The sequence below is a fragment of the Sander lucioperca genome, chromosome 12, assembly GCF_008315115.2.
Source record: "Sander lucioperca isolate FBNREF2018 chromosome 12, SLUC_FBN_1.2, whole genome shotgun sequence".
Lineage (NCBI taxonomy): Eukaryota > Metazoa > Chordata > Actinopteri > Perciformes > Percidae > Sander > Sander lucioperca.
The window spans coordinates 38,393,369-38,412,911 of record NC_050184.1 but is presented as its reverse complement, the minus strand read 5'-3'; the positions used below and the strand labels follow the sequence as shown (position 1 = coordinate 38,412,911).

At 42.2% G+C, this 19,543-nt stretch overlaps 2 protein-coding genes across 5 annotated transcripts in view; both read left to right on the top strand.

Annotated features, from left to right (window-relative positions):
- The window catches only part of LOC116039341 (adenylate cyclase type 6-like), a 32,102-nt gene extending 21,987 nt beyond the window's left edge, over positions 1–10,115 (top strand). For both annotated transcript variants that reach the window (XM_036008316.1, XM_031284095.2), the window contains exons 6-24: positions 339–450; positions 780–907; positions 1,120–1,278; positions 1,395–1,536; positions 1,724–1,852; positions 2,567–2,595; positions 2,850–2,997; positions 3,128–3,225; positions 3,371–3,458; positions 3,603–3,719; positions 3,977–4,126; positions 4,280–4,455; positions 4,783–4,815; positions 4,901–4,930; positions 5,045–5,177; positions 6,083–6,346; positions 6,513–6,717; positions 6,892–7,016; positions 8,097–10,115. In XM_036008316.1, the coding sequence (XP_035864209.1) occupies positions 339–450; positions 780–907; positions 1,120–1,278; positions 1,395–1,536; positions 1,724–1,852; positions 2,567–2,595; positions 2,850–2,997; positions 3,128–3,225; positions 3,371–3,458; positions 3,603–3,719; positions 3,977–4,126; positions 4,280–4,455; positions 4,783–4,815; positions 4,901–4,930; positions 5,045–5,177; positions 6,083–6,346; positions 6,513–6,717; positions 6,892–7,016; positions 8,097–8,225 (2,395 nt within the window). In that variant the 3' untranslated portion in view covers positions 8,226–10,115. The remainder of the gene's footprint in view (positions 1–338; positions 451–779; positions 908–1,119; positions 1,279–1,394; positions 1,537–1,723; positions 1,853–2,566; positions 2,596–2,849; positions 2,998–3,127; positions 3,226–3,370; positions 3,459–3,602; positions 3,720–3,976; positions 4,127–4,279; positions 4,456–4,782; positions 4,816–4,900; positions 4,931–5,044; positions 5,178–6,082; positions 6,347–6,512; positions 6,718–6,891; positions 7,017–8,096) is intronic.
- A 716-nt stretch (positions 10,116–10,831) lies between these two features.
- Positions 10,832–19,172, top strand: galnt6 (UDP-N-acetyl-alpha-D-galactosamine:polypeptide N-acetylgalactosaminyltransferase 6 (GalNAc-T6)). 3 transcript variants are annotated; one of them, XM_031284053.2, is made up of 11 exons: positions 10,832–11,088; positions 12,370–12,881; positions 13,932–14,104; positions 15,384–15,533; positions 16,217–16,451; positions 16,532–16,649; positions 16,758–16,958; positions 17,169–17,300; positions 17,414–17,515; positions 17,609–17,767; positions 18,339–19,172. In XM_031284053.2, exons 2-11 carry the CDS (start codon positions 12,397–12,399, stop codon positions 18,450–18,452), a joined length of 1,869 nt encoding a protein of 622 aa, XP_031139913.1. In that variant the 5' UTR covers positions 10,832–11,088; positions 12,370–12,396; the 3' UTR covers positions 18,453–19,172. The 3 variants fall into 3 exon arrangements, with proteins under 3 accessions (XP_031139913.1, XP_031139917.1, XP_031139914.1); XM_031284057.2 differs by having other exon boundaries at positions 10,838–11,088; positions 12,377–12,881; XM_031284054.2 differs by lacking the exon at positions 10,832–11,088 and adding an exon at positions 11,727–12,233.
- Positions 19,173–19,543: the final 371 nt, after the last annotated feature.

The following is a 19,543-nucleotide window of genomic DNA, read 5'->3' as shown; positions in this document are numbered from 1 at the left end:
TATTGTTTATCCTTGCCTTTCATTACTATCAAAAGTTAGCAATGAAAGGCATGCAGACAGGGGGACAAGGGGTGGTGTTCTCATAGGGACGGGCTGAAGGAGGTGACCTACATTGGCCTAGATGATGAGAGCCAGAGCTGAACAAATGTCTGCCGTTCTCTCGCCCTTACTCACATGGCAGCTGGACAGTGAGGAGGGAGGGAAGCACTAGACCATGCTAACTAACTCTATACTGTATTGATTGATCTCATTCTCTTTCTCCTTTTGTCTTTCTTTTCCTCTCTGTCGGTTTTGGTGACCCTCTCCCTTACTACCTACCAAAATCGCCTCTCCTGCAGCATACTGTTTGCAGACATTGAAGGCTTCACCAGCCTGGCCTCTCAGTGCACGGCCCAGGAGCTGGTCATGACGCTGAACGAACTGTTCGCTCGCTTTGACAAGCTGGCCTGGGTAAGAGCTGACAACCTGCTCCCGCCATTTTCTCAGCAGAACTTTGAGCCACTGTTGCTGAGTGTAGCCTTGACAAAGCCAACATGATGTACTTGTTAAGGAGGGGGGGGGGGGGGGGGTACTTAAGCATTGTGTTAAACATCAATTAGACTATGCTGAGACTGATAAGTCATCTAAATTATGCATAAACAGCTCTATATTTGACATGAGCATGCTGCGTTTTGGCTGTAATTGAATATATATTGTGTGTGTGTGTGTGTGTGTGTGTGTGTGTGTGTGTGTGTGTGTGTGTGTGTGTGTGTGTGTGTGTATGTCTCCTTACTGTACAGGAGAACCACTGCCTGCGTATTAAAATCCTAGGGGACTGTTACTACTGTGTGTCAGGACTGCCTGAGCCCCGAGCTGACCATGCCCACTGCTGTGTGGAGATGGGAGTAGACATGATTGAGGCCATCTCGTGAGTCAAACACACTAATGCACTGAAACACAAAGATCCACACACTCAAAACGACAACATGCACCCTTACAGTCATATAGTAATATTCCAGTGAAGGTTAAGTTAAGATTTCTTGCTTTGTTTATGCTGCACGGGGTATAGAAGGGACACTGTGAGCCTGAAGGTGACACTACATTTTTGACAATAGTGTGTGCATGCGTGTGCATTTGCAGGCTGGTGAGAGAGGTGACAGGCGTTAATGTGAACATGCGAGTGGGCATCCACAGTGGGCGGGTTCACTGTGGGGTGCTGGGCCTGCGCAAGTGGCAGTTTGACGTCTGGTCAAACGACGTGACGCTTGCCAACCAAATGGAGGCCGGGGGGAAGGCTGGGTAAGTCCCCCCTATTCCACCTGCTACTGCACTGACGTGTTCTCTCTCGTTTTGTTTCTTACACACTGTATTTTGTGTGTGTGTGTGTGTGTGTGTGTGTGTGTGTGTGTGTGTAGGCGTATCCACATCACTAAAGCCACACTACAGTATCTGAACGGGGACTACGAGGTGGAGCCAGGATTTGGAGGAGAGAGGAATGCTTACGTGAAGGAGAACAACATTGAAACCTTCTTGGTGCTGGGCTGCAGCCAGAAGAGGGTTAGTTAACACAAACACACACACACACACACACACACACACACACACATCCTTGATTACCTGCTTGACCTCTTCAGAACTTCACACTAGTGCCATATTTCACACAAACAATATAATAGCTTGTCACCTGGCATAGAAGACCTTGTTTGTCAAAGCATTTACTCTGGTGGGGTTTTTTCACTTCCAGAAAGAGGAGAAAGCGATGATGGCTAAGATGCAGCGAGCACGTGCAAATTCTGTGGAGGGATTGATGCCACGCTGGGTGCCTGACAGATCCTTCTCCAGAACTAAGGAGTCCAAAGTTTTCAGGCAGATGGTGAGATACATGCAGGGAGCATTTAGATGCTTTTCTATATCTGATTTCCTGTGTCATCATCTCCACTCTCTAAAGTCAAATTAGGCCTTTCTAATTATGTCCTCAAAGGCCAGAATTCTTTCCAACTTTCTATTACTGTAATATACCTTATGCTATCTTCATTTGTATTTATTTTTTTGTCATGCGTGGCTCGAGATATATCAGTATCTGTCTAAAATTTCCCCCACAAGATGAACTGTAATAACTTTGGTGATCCTGTTAGGTTTATGTAGCATTCCTTTCAACATACAACAACTATTCAATATTCACGGCCACAAAATTATTTCCCAGGGATTCCCAGTGCATCTACTACTGAAGCTAATCTGATCAGGCTGCAGCTGCATATATTTTTCTTTCTCACTCTCTCCCATTTCCTCCCTCTCTTTATTCTACAAGTCTCATTTCCTTGTCTTTCCTACATTTTCCCCCTCTCCTCCTCCTTTTGTCCTCTCCTTCTCAGAGGTTTTGAGCCCTAGGGGCAAAGAGGGTGTAATTTGAAGCCTCTGAGCATTAATTAAAACATCAGTCTGGCTCTCAGGGATTAGCTGTGCAGATGTCTGGGTCTCTGTCTATTTTTCAGTTGTACTGTGGCTACACAACAATCTCCCGTTCTCTTATCTGCACTATATCTGATTTTTGGTCTCATTTTAACTTTCTGTTTTTTGTTTTTCTCAGGGCATCGATGAAGCATCCAGCAAAGACAAGTGAGTGTTTTGGCTCCAGTTTTTGTTATTGGGGTGGCTTTCGTTATTAGCGGTTGACTGGCAGACTGTCACTGTAGCAGTCTAACTTTTGAGCCCGTTGTTGGTTTTATACAGTCAGATCCAACCCAGCACTAATACCATATTAGCTCTGAGTCATCCTGCCTGTCACAGCATAGGCCAACTCCCTCATACACACTCACACACAGTTACAAACACACACCACACAGTGACCTATTGTTCCATCTACCTCATAGCCGCTGCGCTCAGGAGGCGCTGAACCCTGAGGATGAGGTGGATGAGTTTCTTGGACGGGCCATCGACGCACGCAGCATCGACCAGCTGAGGAAGGATCACGTCAAGAAGTTCCTACTCACCTTTCAGACCGTCGAACTCGAGAAAAAGGTTGGTATTTGATTGGAGTTGGTTTGAAATTCACCATAATTCTGTGGTAAATAAACTTTTTTGAATTGATTATTTTCTTCTTTAATTGAGCTACGAGGAAACTTATTTCACATTGATTTTCTATTTTCAGTACTCTAAAAAGGTCGATGATCGTTTTGGGGGATATGTGGCCTGCACACTACTTGTTTTCTGTTGCATCTGTTTCATTCAGATTATCATTTTTCCAAAGTAAGTAGCTCTCTCCAACAAGTTGCCTTTCCCAGTTTCCAAGTTATACTTTATACCTAATTGTGGATAGGAAATGTGGCCTTGATTAGTTTATGAGGAATTAATGAGAGTTATACATCCTAATGAGTTCTCTTCTCTTCCGCAGAACAACACTTATGCTTGGTCTTTACATCAGCATCTTCATCATCCTTATCAACATCCTCTTCATCTGTGCCATATACTCCTGCATCAAAGTGAGAAACAAAGGCCTTCTCCACTTATATGATTTCTCTCGTAGATATCTTTAGATAAGAATCATTACCATATGTCTTCAGCTAGCCTCACTAATGGTATTAACTCTATCCTATCTGATCTTCTCCTTGCTGTCTGTATTCAAGCTCTTCCCAGCTGCATTACAGACTGTAACCAAGAAAATAGTCCAGTCCCGTGCAAACAGCACACTGGTGGGCGTCTTCACCATCCTCCTCCTCTTCATTTCCTCCTTTGCTAACATGGTAGGGACGACAGCTCTTCATTTTGTCATTTTCTGTATCATGGAACAGTTGGGACCGATGTTTCAAGTTGTCCCCCACGATGAAATCAGGGAAGGGGCTTACATATTTGCCTTAGAAATTGACCAGAAATTACAAATATTTCTAGGATATTTTGTTGGCTTTCTGTTTTCAGCATTACATTTATGTTTGTGTCTCTTGCTGTTTCACCTTTATTGGCTGACGGTTAAATGACAGACTGTGTCATCTTTTCTTGCCAGTTTACATGCAGCAGAGAGAAACTGCAGGAATGTGTGGCCAATGAGCTGAACACATCAGTGACTCTCTGCCTGCTGCACAACCTGACCAAGACAGCAGAGGACGGTTTGACTCTGTGTTCCAGCCAGGCCATGCCCTGCCATTTCCCAGAGGTCAGTCCCATAACATTTTAGCATGTGTGTATATTGTCTTTGTGTTCATACAAATGCCTGTGTGCATTTTTCTGTGTGCATGAAAAGTATGTTAGAATATTCACCTAACCTTCCTCCTCCTCCTCTTCCCTCGCTGTCTCCTCTCTGCTGCAGTATTTCAGCTACAGTGTACTGCTGACCCTGCTGGCCTGCTCTGTGTTCCTCCACATCAGCAGCATAGGGAAACTGGCTCTGATGCTGCTCATCCAGCTCACTTTCCTCCTGCTGGTTGAGTGGCCTCAGGTGGCCCTGTTTGACAACGCAGACCTGCTGGTCATTGCCAACACCATGTGAGTCCCCTGCAAGGAACACACACGCATGCACATATGCACGCACGCACGTGCGCGCACACACACACACACACACACACACACACACACACACACACACACACACACACACACACACACACTGTATATATACAAGCACATTCAGTACACTCGCACTTTTCCAATTTTCAACCTGAATAGTTCAGCTCCTGTGTCACAATACTGTGGTTTAGGTTGGACATGGCCTACTTTAACACAATAAGGTTTAGATTGTAAAAGACCTACTTTCTCCTTTACCAGTTGGGCTCTATTCCTATTTTTTGAATATGTTCTAATTTCTTTCCTCAGGCAATTATCACCTATTAATGATTCTCTACAACAGTAAGTTGTTTTCTCTTTATTTTGTACTGCATCATTTCAGTGATTTATATGCATAGTAGACATGACTTTATCTTGTCTTTTATAGGCCTGGTTTCAATGAAACTGCAGAACAGTGGTGAGTAGCTTTCACTTGTTGTATGTTTTAGTATGTGTCAGGTTGCACACATTCCCATGCCCCCATGCAAGATACTAATTTATGACTCTTGTCAACTCTTCTTTTCCCCCTCAGCCTGGAGAGCGTGACCAAGGTATCCTTAAAGGTCATGACCCCTGTAATCCTGACGGTGTTTGTTCTGGCTCTCTACTTGCACGGCCAGCAGGTTGAGTCCACCGCACGCCTTGACTTCCTCTGGAAGCTGCAGGTAAATGAAACTGTGAATAACAGTAACAAAACTGAAGATACTATATGCTCATATTATGCTCATTTTCAGGTTCATAATTGTATTTAGAGGTTGTACCAGAATAGGTTTACATGGTTTAATTTTCAAAAAACACCATATTTTTGTTGTACTGCACATTTCTGCAGCTCCTCTTTTCACCCTGTGTGTTGAGCTCTCTGTTTTAGTACAGAGTGAGGCATCGCACTTCTGTTCCATCTTTGTTGGGAGTCGCACATGCGCAGTAGCTAGGTAAGGACTACTAGCCAGTCAGAAGCAGAGTATGAGGGTGTGCCATGCTAGCAGCTAGGCGAGCATTATAACATGTGTTACAAAGTGACGCACGTTCGTCACGGAAGTAAAGGCTGGACTACAATAGAGCTGTTTGGAGCAGTTTGTGAACAGTGTTTTCTGTTGGAGATGGTAAGTGCCTTTGGGGTGGACTTTGGGCTTTTTCACTTTGTAAACCTATAATGTGCACAAAAAAGATATATAACACAATAAAGGAAAGGGAAAAAGCCAAAAAGCACAATATGAGAACTTTAAACTTACCAAAAGGCCTTTTCACAGCAGACATTTTGACATGTCATAGAAGGAAAAGCACAGGGTTAGTAATAACATTAACAATGGCTCTGTACTATTCAAGTGTCCCACTAAGTCACGACAGTGTGACAGTGAGTCAGCATGCACAATACCAGGACCCTGAAACTGAAGCAGCTAAATGGAATTTAGCCATCATTCATTTTATGGTTTACACCAGTGCTTTTCCTACTATGACATGTCAAATAGCTTCCATGAAAAAGGCCTCTATCAACACCTGTGACTACTTCAGGAGTCCACATATTGTCACATATTGAGACTAAGCAACTACATATCTCCCCCCTCCTCAGGCCACAGAAGAGAAGGAGGAGATGGAGGAGCTGCAGGCGTACAACCGGCGCCTGCTCCACAATATCCTGCCCAAGGACGTAGCCGCCCACTTTCTTGCACGGGAGCGTCGGAATGACGAGTTGTACTACCAGTCATGTGAGTGCGTCGCTGTCATGTTTGCCTCCATCAGCAACTTTTCTGAGTTTTACGTGGAGCTGGAGGCTAACAACGAAGGGGTGGAGTGTCTCAGGCTGCTCAACGAGATCATTGCTGATTTTGACGAGGTGAGAAGAGAGGGAAAATATGAGAGATGAATGCAAATTAAATTAGTGTAGAAAACATTTATTAGATAAGATCTGCAAGTTGTGGCAATTATATATTTGTTTTATGCTGCTTACAATCACCTTTTCCTGGTTGTCTGTGTTGTTCTGTCACTTTAACAATCTCTAGATCATCAGTGAGGAGAAGTTCCGTCAGCTGGAGAAAATCAAGACCATCGGCTCCACCTACATGGCAGCCTCTGGCCTCAACGACTCCACCTATGACAAAGAGGGCCGTTCACACATCCTGGCTCTGGCTGACTACGCCATGAGGCTGAGGGAGCAGATGAAATACATCAACGAGCACTCCTTCAACAACTTCCAGATGAAGATAGGTAAGCCTGCAAGGTAGTAGAGATTGCACTTGACATTATCTGATAAATCTTCTTTGGCATCCTTTTCCCAGTCCAAGGAGAACTACAGTTATCTACTTCCTTAGAAACAGCATTATAATTGAGTTTATATGATGTAAGTAGTATGACTGACAAAGCCAGGCGATTTGTTCTCAGGGTTGAACATGGGGCCAGTGGTAGCAGGGGTGATTGGAGCCAGGAAACCCCAGTATGATATCTGGGGGAACACAGTCAATGTGGCCAGCCGGATGGACAGCACAGGAGTACCAGACTGCATCCAGGTACTGCATCCAAGCTCTTCTACAACTTAAGCATTTTGCAGTTTTAGTTAGTGCTAAGTAATTCGGCCATGGCAGAATACTAATCCAGTTACTGATGGAATTAGTCATTATGCTGTTGTCATTAGTCATTCCAACATTAAAGTGTGTTTATTCATACCAAAATCAAAAAATGGCCACACTGCAGACATATTTCCTCTAACCGAGAGATGTTTAGCACTCCAAGGCATGTACATTTGAAAGTTATATTGTTTGTTGCTTCTGAAAGGGACAAAGTCATCTGCCTATACTCTAAAAGTATCATAGCAGATACAATCCGTGCAAAGTCCTTCAGCTTCAGGATTTAAGTTTAGACATCTGCTCTGCAGAAGTTCCCTTGAGCAAGAATCCTTGTCAGCCCAACATGCTGATCTCTAGCAGAAATGGTGCTCTAATGTCCTTCTGGACAGGGCAAAAAAGGTAAATTGGAATTCCCTGCATTACTACATTCTTAAAGTCTTAAAGAGATGTGAACAGCCATTGCATGTTTGTCAAAGGAGCAGTGTCAGTTAGGTCATATTCATCATTTCATTCATGGATATATAGTTGATGTTAACACTCATTTTGAAATGTGTGAAGAACATCAGCCTGGCTAAGAGATGAGGTGAGATTTTCCTGCCCCAAATCAAATCCATAAATTGGCTGCTACAAAGATTACAGTTAGAACAATGCTGCCATCTGTTGAACAGTATGAGTTACTACAAATTAAAATCCATTCTACAGCCATCGTCAACTAGACTCTTGATTATTTTCATGTTTAATTGATTCTTTGTTAAGTCTATGAAATGTCTGGAACAAAATATCTATCTATCTATCTATTCAATTTAAAGGGGCTTTATTGGCATGGGAAACAAGTTTAAATTGCCAAAGCAAATGTGAAATAAAAACAAAAATGTACATACAATATCTATCTATCTACAGTATATCTAATATTCCTTATCACAGTCACTTTAGGAAGTGAAACTGGGACTGCCGACAGTGTTTCTCTTGGGAAGGGTTGAGTGTCTCACGTCCTGGGTGTCAAATGTCCGTGTCCTCTCTTAGGTGACCACAGACTTATACCACGTGCTGGTCAACAACGGATACCAGCTGGACTGTCGAGGTGTTGTCAAGGTGAAGGGAAAAGGGGAGATGACCACTTACTTCCTCACCAGCGGTCCCGCTGGCAGTTAACGACAGACAGGCCGACCACAGCTTGACTCCCACTGCACTGACAAGACAGAGACTGCAGAGAGACAGAGTGGTCAGCTCGGCGATGAGCACCGAAGCACAGTGCGAACACACTGGGGACAGAAGACAGCCAACAGAGACAAGCTCGGCCTGTCTTGTATGTTGTCACGTACTCAGATGCAAACATGTAGGGCGTTCATGTTTGAAGGCTTTTTCCCAAGCTGCTCGAGAGATCACGAAGCCCATTTGCCTTAGGACGAAAGTGGCTACGCTTGTGTTTATGAGCAATAGTACAAGTATTTCATCTGGAGTCGTTATTTAATTTCGTGCGGATGGATTTTTGTGATGACCTTGTACAAAAAAGAATAAATATACAAAAAAACTAAACTGTTACTTAAAAGAAAATATGCAAGGACAACATGAAGGATGAAAATGACCAAAGAACAAATGTTTGATATGAAACACATACTAATGATTCTATTCAAAAGTACAGTAAGCTTAAGTAATTTATTCATCTTTTGTCAGCAAAGGCCACGGTAACGTCACTGTCACTGATAGGGACGAACACTTTTGTTGTTGTCGACTTATTCATGAAGGAGAACACACACATGCACACAAATGCAGATAGACACTCACAATAACCTTGGCTCGGACGTCTGTGTTTCTTATCAGGGCTTTCTTTGTTTCTTCTAGCCTGTGATTAGCCACAGTCTGGATACAAGGCTGTCTGTGGTTCACTGAAATGTACGATTGATTACTCGCTCCTCCCTGCAATGTATTTTTGGTTCAAGACAAAACAAGAAGTATGAAATGAAGGAAGAACAGTTGCATTAGTATCCCAGTACTGAAGAGAGATTCTGAAACTGTTATGTAACGTTTTTGTGTGTGTGTGTGTGTGTGTGTGTGTGTGTGTGTGTGTGTGTGTGTGTGTGTGTGTGTGTGTGTGTGTGTGTGGGTATGAGCACACATAGCTGAATGCTGATCTTTATCTATAAAAGGGGCATACTGTATCTTTTCACTGTGAGGTTTTTATGATATTGTATGAAAATGCTTTCTTGCCAAACTGGTTGCTGCAAGGCATGTTTTTTTTTATTATTCCTCAGAGTTGTGTGTCCATTCCTGATTTCTCGTGTCAAATGATCATTTGAAGAGAATTACTGTATGTCTACTGCGCCTTTTACTGGACTGTGATTTTGATTGATTTCATTACAACCCAAATAAGTAAAAGCCTACGAGATGTATATTTTGGATTGCGTTACAATGTGTGAACGTAAACTGGTTTCCTGACGGCTTCAGGATTAACTGTATGCAGGAATTCTTCTTCTGCGCACAAGTATTGCCTTGAGATTATGCCGTTCCAAGGTCTGCATACTTCATGGACCAACATTCACAACTTTACACAACAGTATTTGACCCTATCTGGTTGTATTTCGCACATGGAGGCTTGTAACCCCACAAAATAAGTCGTTCAAAACAATTATATGAATGTATGTAATAATGACTATTTTTGTCCACAATGAAACTACTGCTAAAGAAAACCACTCTTTACAGTGCCTTTGGCACTAAGGAAGGAGCTTAATCATTATACTAGAGGTCAAATTGATTGGACATCACATTTGCTGAAAAGTCCAGGTGTATTTTACTTTTAGATTAGCTTTACACCTGGTGTTGATATGATCAATTTTCTGTCTCAGCCAAAAAAGAAATGCTGCCTTCAAAGGCTACAAAAAAGATCCTCACTTTTGCTTATCCCTCTCTCTCCTTAAAATGATAGGTCAACTAAAAACGGTTGCATTTTCCTTTAAGAAGTGGCAGAGTTAGAAATAGTGCAATGATTGATTTGTTTCATTTCTCCTTGGATAAGAAATTAATAAATGGCTGTTTTTGCATTGATTGTGTTTATTTGGTTCAATCTCTTAGATCTCTGCAGTAGAAATTACTTTAGTAAAATTCATTTTACAAAAGAGAACTAGTGCACCACCTACCTTCAATTTGTTCTTATTAAGCAAATGTATTCTTTCTTTCACTAAAAACGACTGCCCCGATATTTCACAACACTTATTTGTTTGGGTTTTAATTTAGCTCTCATGTCAATCAGCAGCCTGCAATCAAGATTTCTCCCTGTGACAGTAACCTGAGAGACGCCTCCTTCTCCTTTTCTGAATAAATCAGTCTACAGTTTCAAGAGGATGATACAGGAGAGAGTATTTAATTGCTTGCACATAAATAATGCATTTCTGTTGAGGTAATGGCAGTGTTCACTCACAGCACTCTATGCTGAACATTAATTAAGCAACATAAATTCCTCCTAATCCCTGATGAAAAAGCACTAATGTTACTATAACAGGCTCATGATACAACGACTTCTAATGTGTCTGTAATAGGCTACACACTAGTATACAAGTTTGTTTTTTACACTGTGATTATTGTGTGTGTATATATATATATATATATATATATATATATATATATATATATATATATATATATATATACAATAATCACAGTTTAAGTGTATTTATGTATTTTGTAGTTTCTTTTTTTTTACTTTTTAGTTTCTTCTTCCGCATTTGGTTGCCTACAGATTTGTGTGACATTTCAATACAGGAACTCGTGCTCTGTTTTCGACGAATGCCGCCTTTGTTGCCTTTAACGTGCTGTACAGAAATAATTCAGTTTAGGACGCACGCGGCCAGCAGGGGACTCACGCCAGCTAATCATTTCAACAAATGGCACCTGTTGGGTTCAAAGGAAAAGCCGGGAGGCCACCCAACTGCTGTATCCTGCTTCGCTCAAAACTCCAGTTCGACAACTGTAAGAAACTGAAAAGAAACAGGTGTGGGCGATAGCTGCTCGTTATATTTAGGTAAGTGACGGCATTTTTTAGATCTAGAAATCATATAATATTCACCTTTCATTAGCATATCGATGTCATTTGTGAGATTGACTGCGAGGTTTCAATCATCTGTCAAATATTTGATTTCTAGAGCCGCTAAAAGAGGTAATACACTGACATATTCTGAATGAAAGGAAACTTCCTCTTTCATTTTCCTGGTAACGTTAAGCTATGCCTTTTGTCAGTAACGTTATCGGCACCTTTTGTTGTGCTTCATCTTACTTTTAGGTGTAATGTTAGAGAAGGCTAGGATATTTGTTCAATATGTAAAATTATGTTTCTGACACTTACCTTCCGGAAAATACTCAAAGTTGATCTGAGGGGGCATAAAGATATTTTGGCACTCAATCCAGATTTACAAGACCACATAATGTAGATTACATTTCTAAAATAGTCTTGTTGATTATTTTCCCTTCCTCCTGCTTTATCGTAACTATGGTGACAAACTGGATCAACTGGTTACCCATTAGAGACAACTGCAGACTGGACTGTGGTTCTGTCCCTTTTCTGGAACACCAAAAGAGTGTCCTCTTGAATCAATTATGAATGAGGCTGGCTTGAGAATACAGCAAATAAATTATGAACAAGTAAGAGTGAGTCTCTAACTGAACAGTGATCACCTACGGACATGCAGATGTCCTACATTGCAGTGATATCCTGTTTCACATCACATAGCAGGAAACAGCCTCTTATTGTGCCAAGGCTGGGTGAAGTTATGGTCCTGTCGTGCTCCACGTAGCAAACTCTACTTCCTGTTGCAGATCATTACTGGTGAGGTGTCTTTGGAGCAGGAGTCTAGGCAAGGCTTTGTGCGTCACTTATCAACAGGTGAGGGAGTTGCAGGTTGAGGCCAACAGTGTGGCAGCCCACCTGCTGCCACGTGGGTCCTGGTGGACTGTGGCCGTAGCAGGTGAATTCAGTTGTTTACTGAGAGGTGTGGCGTGTTTATTCACACTCCCCTCCTCCTTGTTCTCTGCACCCGTCCTGTGGGAGTGGGACTGTTTCTGAGCGAGGTTGGCAACATTACCTGCTGCTATGACACACGCAGAGACGCACACACTGGTCTTGTGCTTATCTTGTTTTTTTTTTGCTGAATGCTTAGTGAGTCAAAGCAGGTAAGGGTTACAGAGGAGTTGGGTTTTGAATAAAGCATTTTTCAGAGCTTGGCTGAAACCCTCGGGTAACATGCACAAACATTTTACCAGCCAGCGTCTAGGGAATTACTTTTGTTTTGTTTTCTGTTTTTAACAGCCTTGAGAGCAACACCCATTCTGAAACATGCGTCTGTTCCTACGCCGGCGTATGTCCCCCCTGAAACTGGTGCTCCTTGGGGGGACTCTCTTCATGGTTGTCCTAGTGGTTCTCCAGAGGGATGTTGGCTCTTCGCCAGCTGGTGACCCCTGGTTTCAGGAGCTGGTGGACAAGAAGGATAAGGTGATTGTCATAGTACGAGAGGCTGTTAACAACATTGGCTTCCAGATCGGAGCTCCGCAGAAACCTTCACCAGCACAGGTGCAGCCCACCCAGGATGCCAAATGCCCTGCTGGATTCTATACTCAGGCTGAGCTCAAACCTCACCTAGAGAGACCGCCTCAGGACCCCAAAAGCCCCGGGGCTGATGGGAAGGCGTTTCAGAAAGACCACATGTCCCCGGAGGAGGGTCAGGAGAAGGACGAGGGTATGAAACGGCACTGTTTCAACCAGTTTGCCAGTGACCGCATCTCACTCAGCCGTAGTCTTGGCGACGACACAAGGCCTCCAGAGTAAGAACATGTCCTTAAAATAAACTGAGATGGTAGACTAATCACTGTTTTACCAACAAGTGTGCTGACATGTACACAGCAAATCAAATAATATCCTGGGTCTCAGCTGGGGTCAAATTATTATAATTTTTTGGCTTTTATTGCCTTTATTTATAGGACAGATTAGGTCAGGAAAGTGGGAGGGGATGGGGGGAGGGTGACACACAGTAAAGGGCCACAGGTTGGAACCGAACCCGTGGCCACTGTGACAAGGACTGAGCCTCTGTACATGGGGCACATGCTCAACCTGGTGAGCTACCCAGGCGCCCCCAGAATTAAATTATTTACATGTATTTTCATATTGCGCTCTCCATTATCCTGGAAAATCACTTAGTCAAATGGCTAATCTGAATGCAAGCACAAAAACTGCTGGGTAATTGAGACTAAGGCTGGCTGCACATGCCTGCGTAGCGTGAGCATGTCAGCTGCATGGCGTGTCCGTTTTTATTTCGGCTCCCATGTTAACAGGTTAGAGCTTGCACACTGCCTGCGTGACATGCACGTCTCAAAACGTGTGCATGCTAGAAATAGGACCGACCAACGAAATATTCTGTAGCATGTGTACAGACAAGGCTAGCAACAGCAGTGCCGCATCAGACATGTTTCTGGTGTGCAAAGACATAGAAAACGGCACGCAGCTGCCACGTAACAGAAACGCCACGCTCACGCCACGCAGCCAGTGTGCAGCCGGCCTAAGGCGTTAACTTATCTGTATTGTCTTAAATACTTCTAAGCACTGTAAATGTCAGACATGACATCTGGACATGTTACAGGCTCGATAGGCCTTGAGCAATTTTTTTGCAGAGCTTTCATTTGGCTTTCTAAATGAGATGTTTGTATAGTCTGCTCGCCAACTATTTAAATACACAATGAGCAAACGATGGTCTGTTATATGTGGCTCTGCAAGACCTTCTGTGACTTTCATTTCATCAGATATGCCTCTCACTCTCGCACACTTGAATCTCTGTCTCTGTTTGCTGTTTGTATTCTGACATGGCTCACCTCACTCAGGTGCGTGGAGAGAAAGTTTCGTCGCTGTCCTCCTCTGCCTACCACCAGTGTTATTATTGTCTTCCACAATGAGGCTTGGTCCACCCTCCTCAGGACGGTCTACAGCGTCCTGCACACATCTCCTGCTCTCCTGCTCAAAGAGATCATCTTGGTAGATGACGCCAGTGTTGCAGGTGCGAAAAATATGAACACAAACTAAGGACCAAACAAACTAGTAGACTCACTGACTTTTACATCACTTTAATAATTGTTATTTCTGCTCTTATTGGAGGAACAAGTTTGAAAGCTTAGCAGTTCTGCTAACATGTTGAGTGCTGGGAAGTTGTAAATGAAATATTTCATAGACAAGCAGTGTAGGTAGAGAACTGTCTGTCAGTGCTACGCGGCAGGAGAGAAACGTAGTATAGTATAGCAGTAATGCTGAAAAGAAAACCTGCCCTCCATTTAGTACTGACATTTTATTTAATTATGTGACAATAAAATAAAATTAAACGTTGTAAACTCAGTATGTTTCATAGAAGCGTTAAAATTATTAATTATGAGTTACCAGCTTCCTGACAAAAAAAAGGTATAGGCAGGGAACAGCTGCAGAGCACAATTGGAAAATCATTAAGTCTCAAGTTACAAGTGATTTATTAATTAAATTGACCTTCAGAGTTTTTTGGGTAGCATTCCAGTCAAATAAGAATGATGTTAGCTTGGGATCTTTAGCAGCTAGCACACACAGTTACAGGCAGTTGGGGTGTCGTAAATGAAAATGACGCTATGTATTTTACTATGGGTATGTCCACAAGACTGACATTTGCATAGGAATGTGTTTTACAATCCAACCTGTTATGCTGCTTTTACGTTACTCAACTTTACTGTTAACTTTTGGAAATGTCATGGATTATTGTACAGCATAATACTGGAAATTGTTATAAGCACTTTTCAACCTTTTTATAAGCCTACTATCACTATATATAAATATATATAATAAGTTATGCACACTGCTTCTATAATATATAATAATATCTAAATAATGTGGTTGGTAGATTTATTTAGACTGAAACTTGTGAAAATGTGCGGCATGCATTGTGGTCATAAATGCTCGTAGAAGGGAAGTGTGACCCAGTGTTACCAGCAACGTTTCCACTTCATTGCTATTTCTTCTGGCAGTGGTCTCTCAGGTATAAATATATTTGTTTCACTTTTTCTTCTCTGGGGCAGCAAGCTGCTTTATTTTTTATTATTATTTCCATTATTGCTAAAAAATAATGGTTTCACTGACAACTTCTGGCCATAACTTTGAAGTCTGTTTCACCTCTGTACAAACTATTGGGTGTGGTTCAAAGTGTGCTCTGTTGCATCTGTCACCACACCCAACAAGGTAAAAGCTTCAACCACTGGAGTTCACCTAAGAGATGAAGACCAGATGAGACAGACACAATAATGTTGTTTTTATTCGCGCAGAGCACCTCAAGAGCCAACTGGAGGAATATGTGCGTCAGCTGAAGATTGTCCGCGTAGTGAGGCAGGTGGAGAGGAAGGGCCTCATCACTGCCAGGCTGCTGGGTGCCAGTATTGCTCAGGGCGAAGTGCTAACCTTTCTTGACGCACACTGTGAGAAAACACACAACAACAACAACAACAACAACAACAATACACAAGCCACAATGGCTGTTTTTAAGCAGCTGTGTGTAGCTTATTGGGGCAATAGCACTGCCAGGGTTAGGGTTAATGTGTTTTCCGTCTTTACTTAAAGTGCATGCACTTACACTACTGTAAGAAAGTGTCTCCATATTTACTATAATTCTCTAAATAGTTTTTTTTATGCAGTGTTATGGGTGGTCGTGATTATTTTGCCTAATATTAAGGACCATCCGTCCATTATTTATCCATGACGGGCCAATTTAAAACTTTCTCGTAGTATTTATCAGTAAAACCTTCAGTAGACATATAACTTATTAAATTGATATATTTTACAGCCACAATTTATTGAAAGCAGAGAGTGCTTAATACAGCATGCTTGAAACAAACATATGTGTTTGGTCAGAAAATGTCCCTGTGATTAGAGTGTCTGTCTGATTTGGAGCACATGCATACACTTGGCACCTGATTAATTTATATCAGAAAGTAGAATTCATTATTGTGATTATTTCATGGTTAATTGTGCAGCACCACATCTGTTTTAAATCATTTTCAGCCTGAATACATCTCCCTCAGTCTTCAGCCGTCAAATAAAATGTACTAAATAATTGTCACTTTGTATATTCTGTAAAGTGATCTCTGTCCTCCCTGTCTAGGTGAGTGTTTCCATGGTTGGCTAGAGCCCCTGTTGGCCCGCATTGTTGAGGAACCCACTGCTGTGGTTAGTCCAGAGATCACCACCATTGACCTCAACACCTTTCAGTTCAACAAGCCTGTGGCCTCAAACCGCGCTTTTAACCGAGGGAACTTTGACTGGAGCCTGTCCTTCGGCTGGGAGGCAATCCCTGAGGATGCGAAGAAGCGGCGCAAGGATGAAACCTACCCTGTAAAGTAAGAAGGATCACATTGGTTTCACTCAGAACATCCTGAATCATTTAAGTGTCTAAAGCTTTTGTATCTGAACATCTCAGAACACCTACGTTTGCTGGAGGTCTCTTTTCAATCTCAAAGAAGTACTTTGAACACATTGGAACGTACGATGACAAGATGGAGATCTGGGGCGGTGAAAATGTGGAGATGTCGTTCAGGGTTAGTCTCTTTATCTGTACTCCCACGGTTTCGCATATTACTCAAAGTCTGCCTGTCAGTATCAAGTTGGAGTCTGAATTTCTACCTGTGTGAAATGTGATTTCACAGGTGTGGCAGTGTGGGGGTCAGCTCGAGATCCTCCCTTGTTCTGTGGTGGGCCATGTCTTCCGCACCAAGAGCCCCCACACCTTCCCCAAGGGCACAGAGGTCATCACTCGCAACCAGGTGCGCCTGGCTGAAGTCTGGATGGATGACTACAAGAAGATCTACTATCGCCGCAACAAGAATGCTGCAGTTATGGCCAGCGAGGTCAGTGTGACCTGCTAATAGGAGTAACAGTTTTTAAATGTTAAACGCATGTGGAAACAATGCAATTTATCACCCTTCTTCCACCACGTTTTTGACTAGTATGTATACCCCGTGCCGCAACAAGTTGATATGATAATGTAGTTATTGAGTGTAGTTGTAGAGTGTAATTGTAAGTGGTTGTTTTGATTCCCTCTCCGATCACTGTTGCAGAATAAGTTTGGGGACATCTCTGATCGTCTGAATCTGAGAGAGAGGCTTCAGTGCAAGAACTTCACCTGGTACTTAAACACAGTCTACCCAGAGGCATTTGTTCCTGACTTAACCCCATTAAAATACGGAGCAGTGAGTTACATTTTTCTTTGTCTGCATCTGCATATCAATGGTATAACACACTGCACATGTTTCTTAACTCCGGCTGTACCTTACTGTTATTTTGTGTCTGTTATTTGCACCAGATTAGAAACTCAGGATCTAAAACCTGTCTGGATGTTGGAGAGAGTAACAATGGAGATAAACCTGTGATCATGTACCAGTGTCACAACATGGGAGGAAACCAGGTACAACTCTGACTCACACAAGTGAAATTAAGATTTGAAGATGATTTGATGTTCTCTGGGACTGGTCTCTGATTGGATTATTGTCTCTTCTAGTACTTTGAATACTCATCTCATAAGGAGCTGCGTCATAATATTGGAAAGCAGCTGTGTCTTCATGCCACACCCCAGCCAGAGCCAGTGACGATCAAGCTATGCCAGCTGAAGGGGAAGGGCACCAGTGTGGCACCACAACAGGAGTGGGTCTTTTCAGAGGTGAGGGGCACTTGAGGGTGGACTTAAAGGAAAGGTTCGACATTTTGGGAAATACGCTTATTTGCTTTCTTGCCAAGAGTTAGATGACAAGATTGATATAACTATCATATATATTTGATATAAGGCTAGAGAGAGCTGTTGCTTAGCTTAGCATAAACACTGGAAACAAGGGAAAACAGGTGAGCTTCCTGACAACTTTCCAGGAAAACTAGCAGAGACTCCAGGAAGTCAGTGCACCCAGCCAAAAAGTGTTCTGGCACATAGCCCACCATAAAGCCACATTTTTTTGGGAGATGCAACAGGTTAATGTATAAGCTTTAGAGGTGCTGGTAGGCGGGCTAGCTATTTCCCCCTGCTTTATGCTAAGCTAAGTTAACCTGGCTGTTGGTTTATATTAACCAGACAGATACAAGAGTGCTATTGATCTTTTTATCTAAATCTGCAAGAAAATGAATGTTGTATTTATTCAGCATAGAATGGTTAAAGGAATAGTTCAAGTTTTATATATTAATATGTTGATATTTATTTAGGCTTCTGTATTGATTCACTTTTTTCTGATGCTCTCCTCCAGGAAAATCTTTTGAAGAATCCTAGTAGTGGGAAATGTTTACAGCTGAAAGGAGACCAGCTTCAGATGGACCAATGTAATGCTGCTGACCTCTACCAGCACTGGACCTTCGGCTGACCTCCCAGTCTGTCCATCAGGTGACCTCTGGCACCTTGTGTTCCGTTCCTCAGACTGAGCCAACAGAGCCAACTCAACATTGATCCAGAAGGGCTTCATGATGTGAAGTTTGTGGCATGTGGCCATACTGAGTGTACAGTTAAAGATAGAGGACAAAGAATAGAAAGTTGCATCTGTTGAAGACGCTCGGGTTGGCCTTAACTTGTTTTAAATTTATTTATAATGGAAACTCAGAGACATTTAAAGGTGGCTGGGGACTGTGGGGCAATGGCTGTGAACTGCAATGAACTTATTTTAGTGAATTTACACTCCAGCTTGAAAAATGACAATTTAGTGACTTTATTTTGCATGACAATGAATGTTAAAATATGACAATATGCACAAGTCTACTAAAGAGCAAGATATGTCTGTTTTTTTTTTAAATAAAACTTTCTTGTGTTCGATAAGTGATCATTTATGTTATAGAAGTATCTAGAAATCATTTCAGGAGGTTTCATAGGGAAATATATTTTTCACTATGAAACTTTCATCTGTCCTAATTAATATGTATGTGTACAGTACTAATCTTAGTATTAGAGAATAGTATTAGTAGTTTATTTACTATTGTAGCCAAGTAATGGTCGGTATTGATTTAGCGGGTGATTTCCTGAAAGAATGATTAATTTAGAAGTTACTGATGCTACAGATAATAAATCATCTGGATTTACAGCCAGATTGACTGCCATGATTCATGACTCATTTTATAATCCTGTGAAAATTGCAATGCCAGAGGTTATGTACTGATAAGGCTCGTTCTGCAACAAAGCAATAAGACTTTTTCAGTCAGAGGCACCTGTTATGTTTGCGCAACATTTGTCCAAGGAGTGGTTTAGGAGCAAGAAACATTCCTGCCAATTGTTTTCAGCCTCTGAATAGACCTGCAATGTGAGTTTAAATGAATAGGCAGGACAAACCGGATCTGATAGACTGTGCAGATTTAACACATGGAGTCGTCTCATACATCCAACCTGCTGGAGAGAGGTTACATGCATCGCAAAGTATGAGGAAGCGGTCACATTAAGGTATTATTTCTTTGCATCAATAGGTGGCAG

What these genes read in the sequence shown, in the direction of transcription:
- galnt6 (XM_031284053.2), top strand. Translation starts at nt 12,397, where the DNA reads ATGCGTCTGTTCCTACGCCGGCGTATGTCCCCCCTGAAACTGGTGCTC. An exon ending in AACCTTTCTTGACGCACACT is followed by an intron (nt 15,534 to 16,216) that starts GTGAGAAAACAC and finishes CTCCCTGTCTAG; the next exon opens with GTGAGTGTTTCCATGGTTGG. An exon ending in ACAACATGGGAGGAAACCAG is followed by an intron (nt 17,516 to 17,608) that starts GTACAACTCTGA and finishes TGTCTCTTCTAG; the next exon opens with TACTTTGAATACTCATCTCA.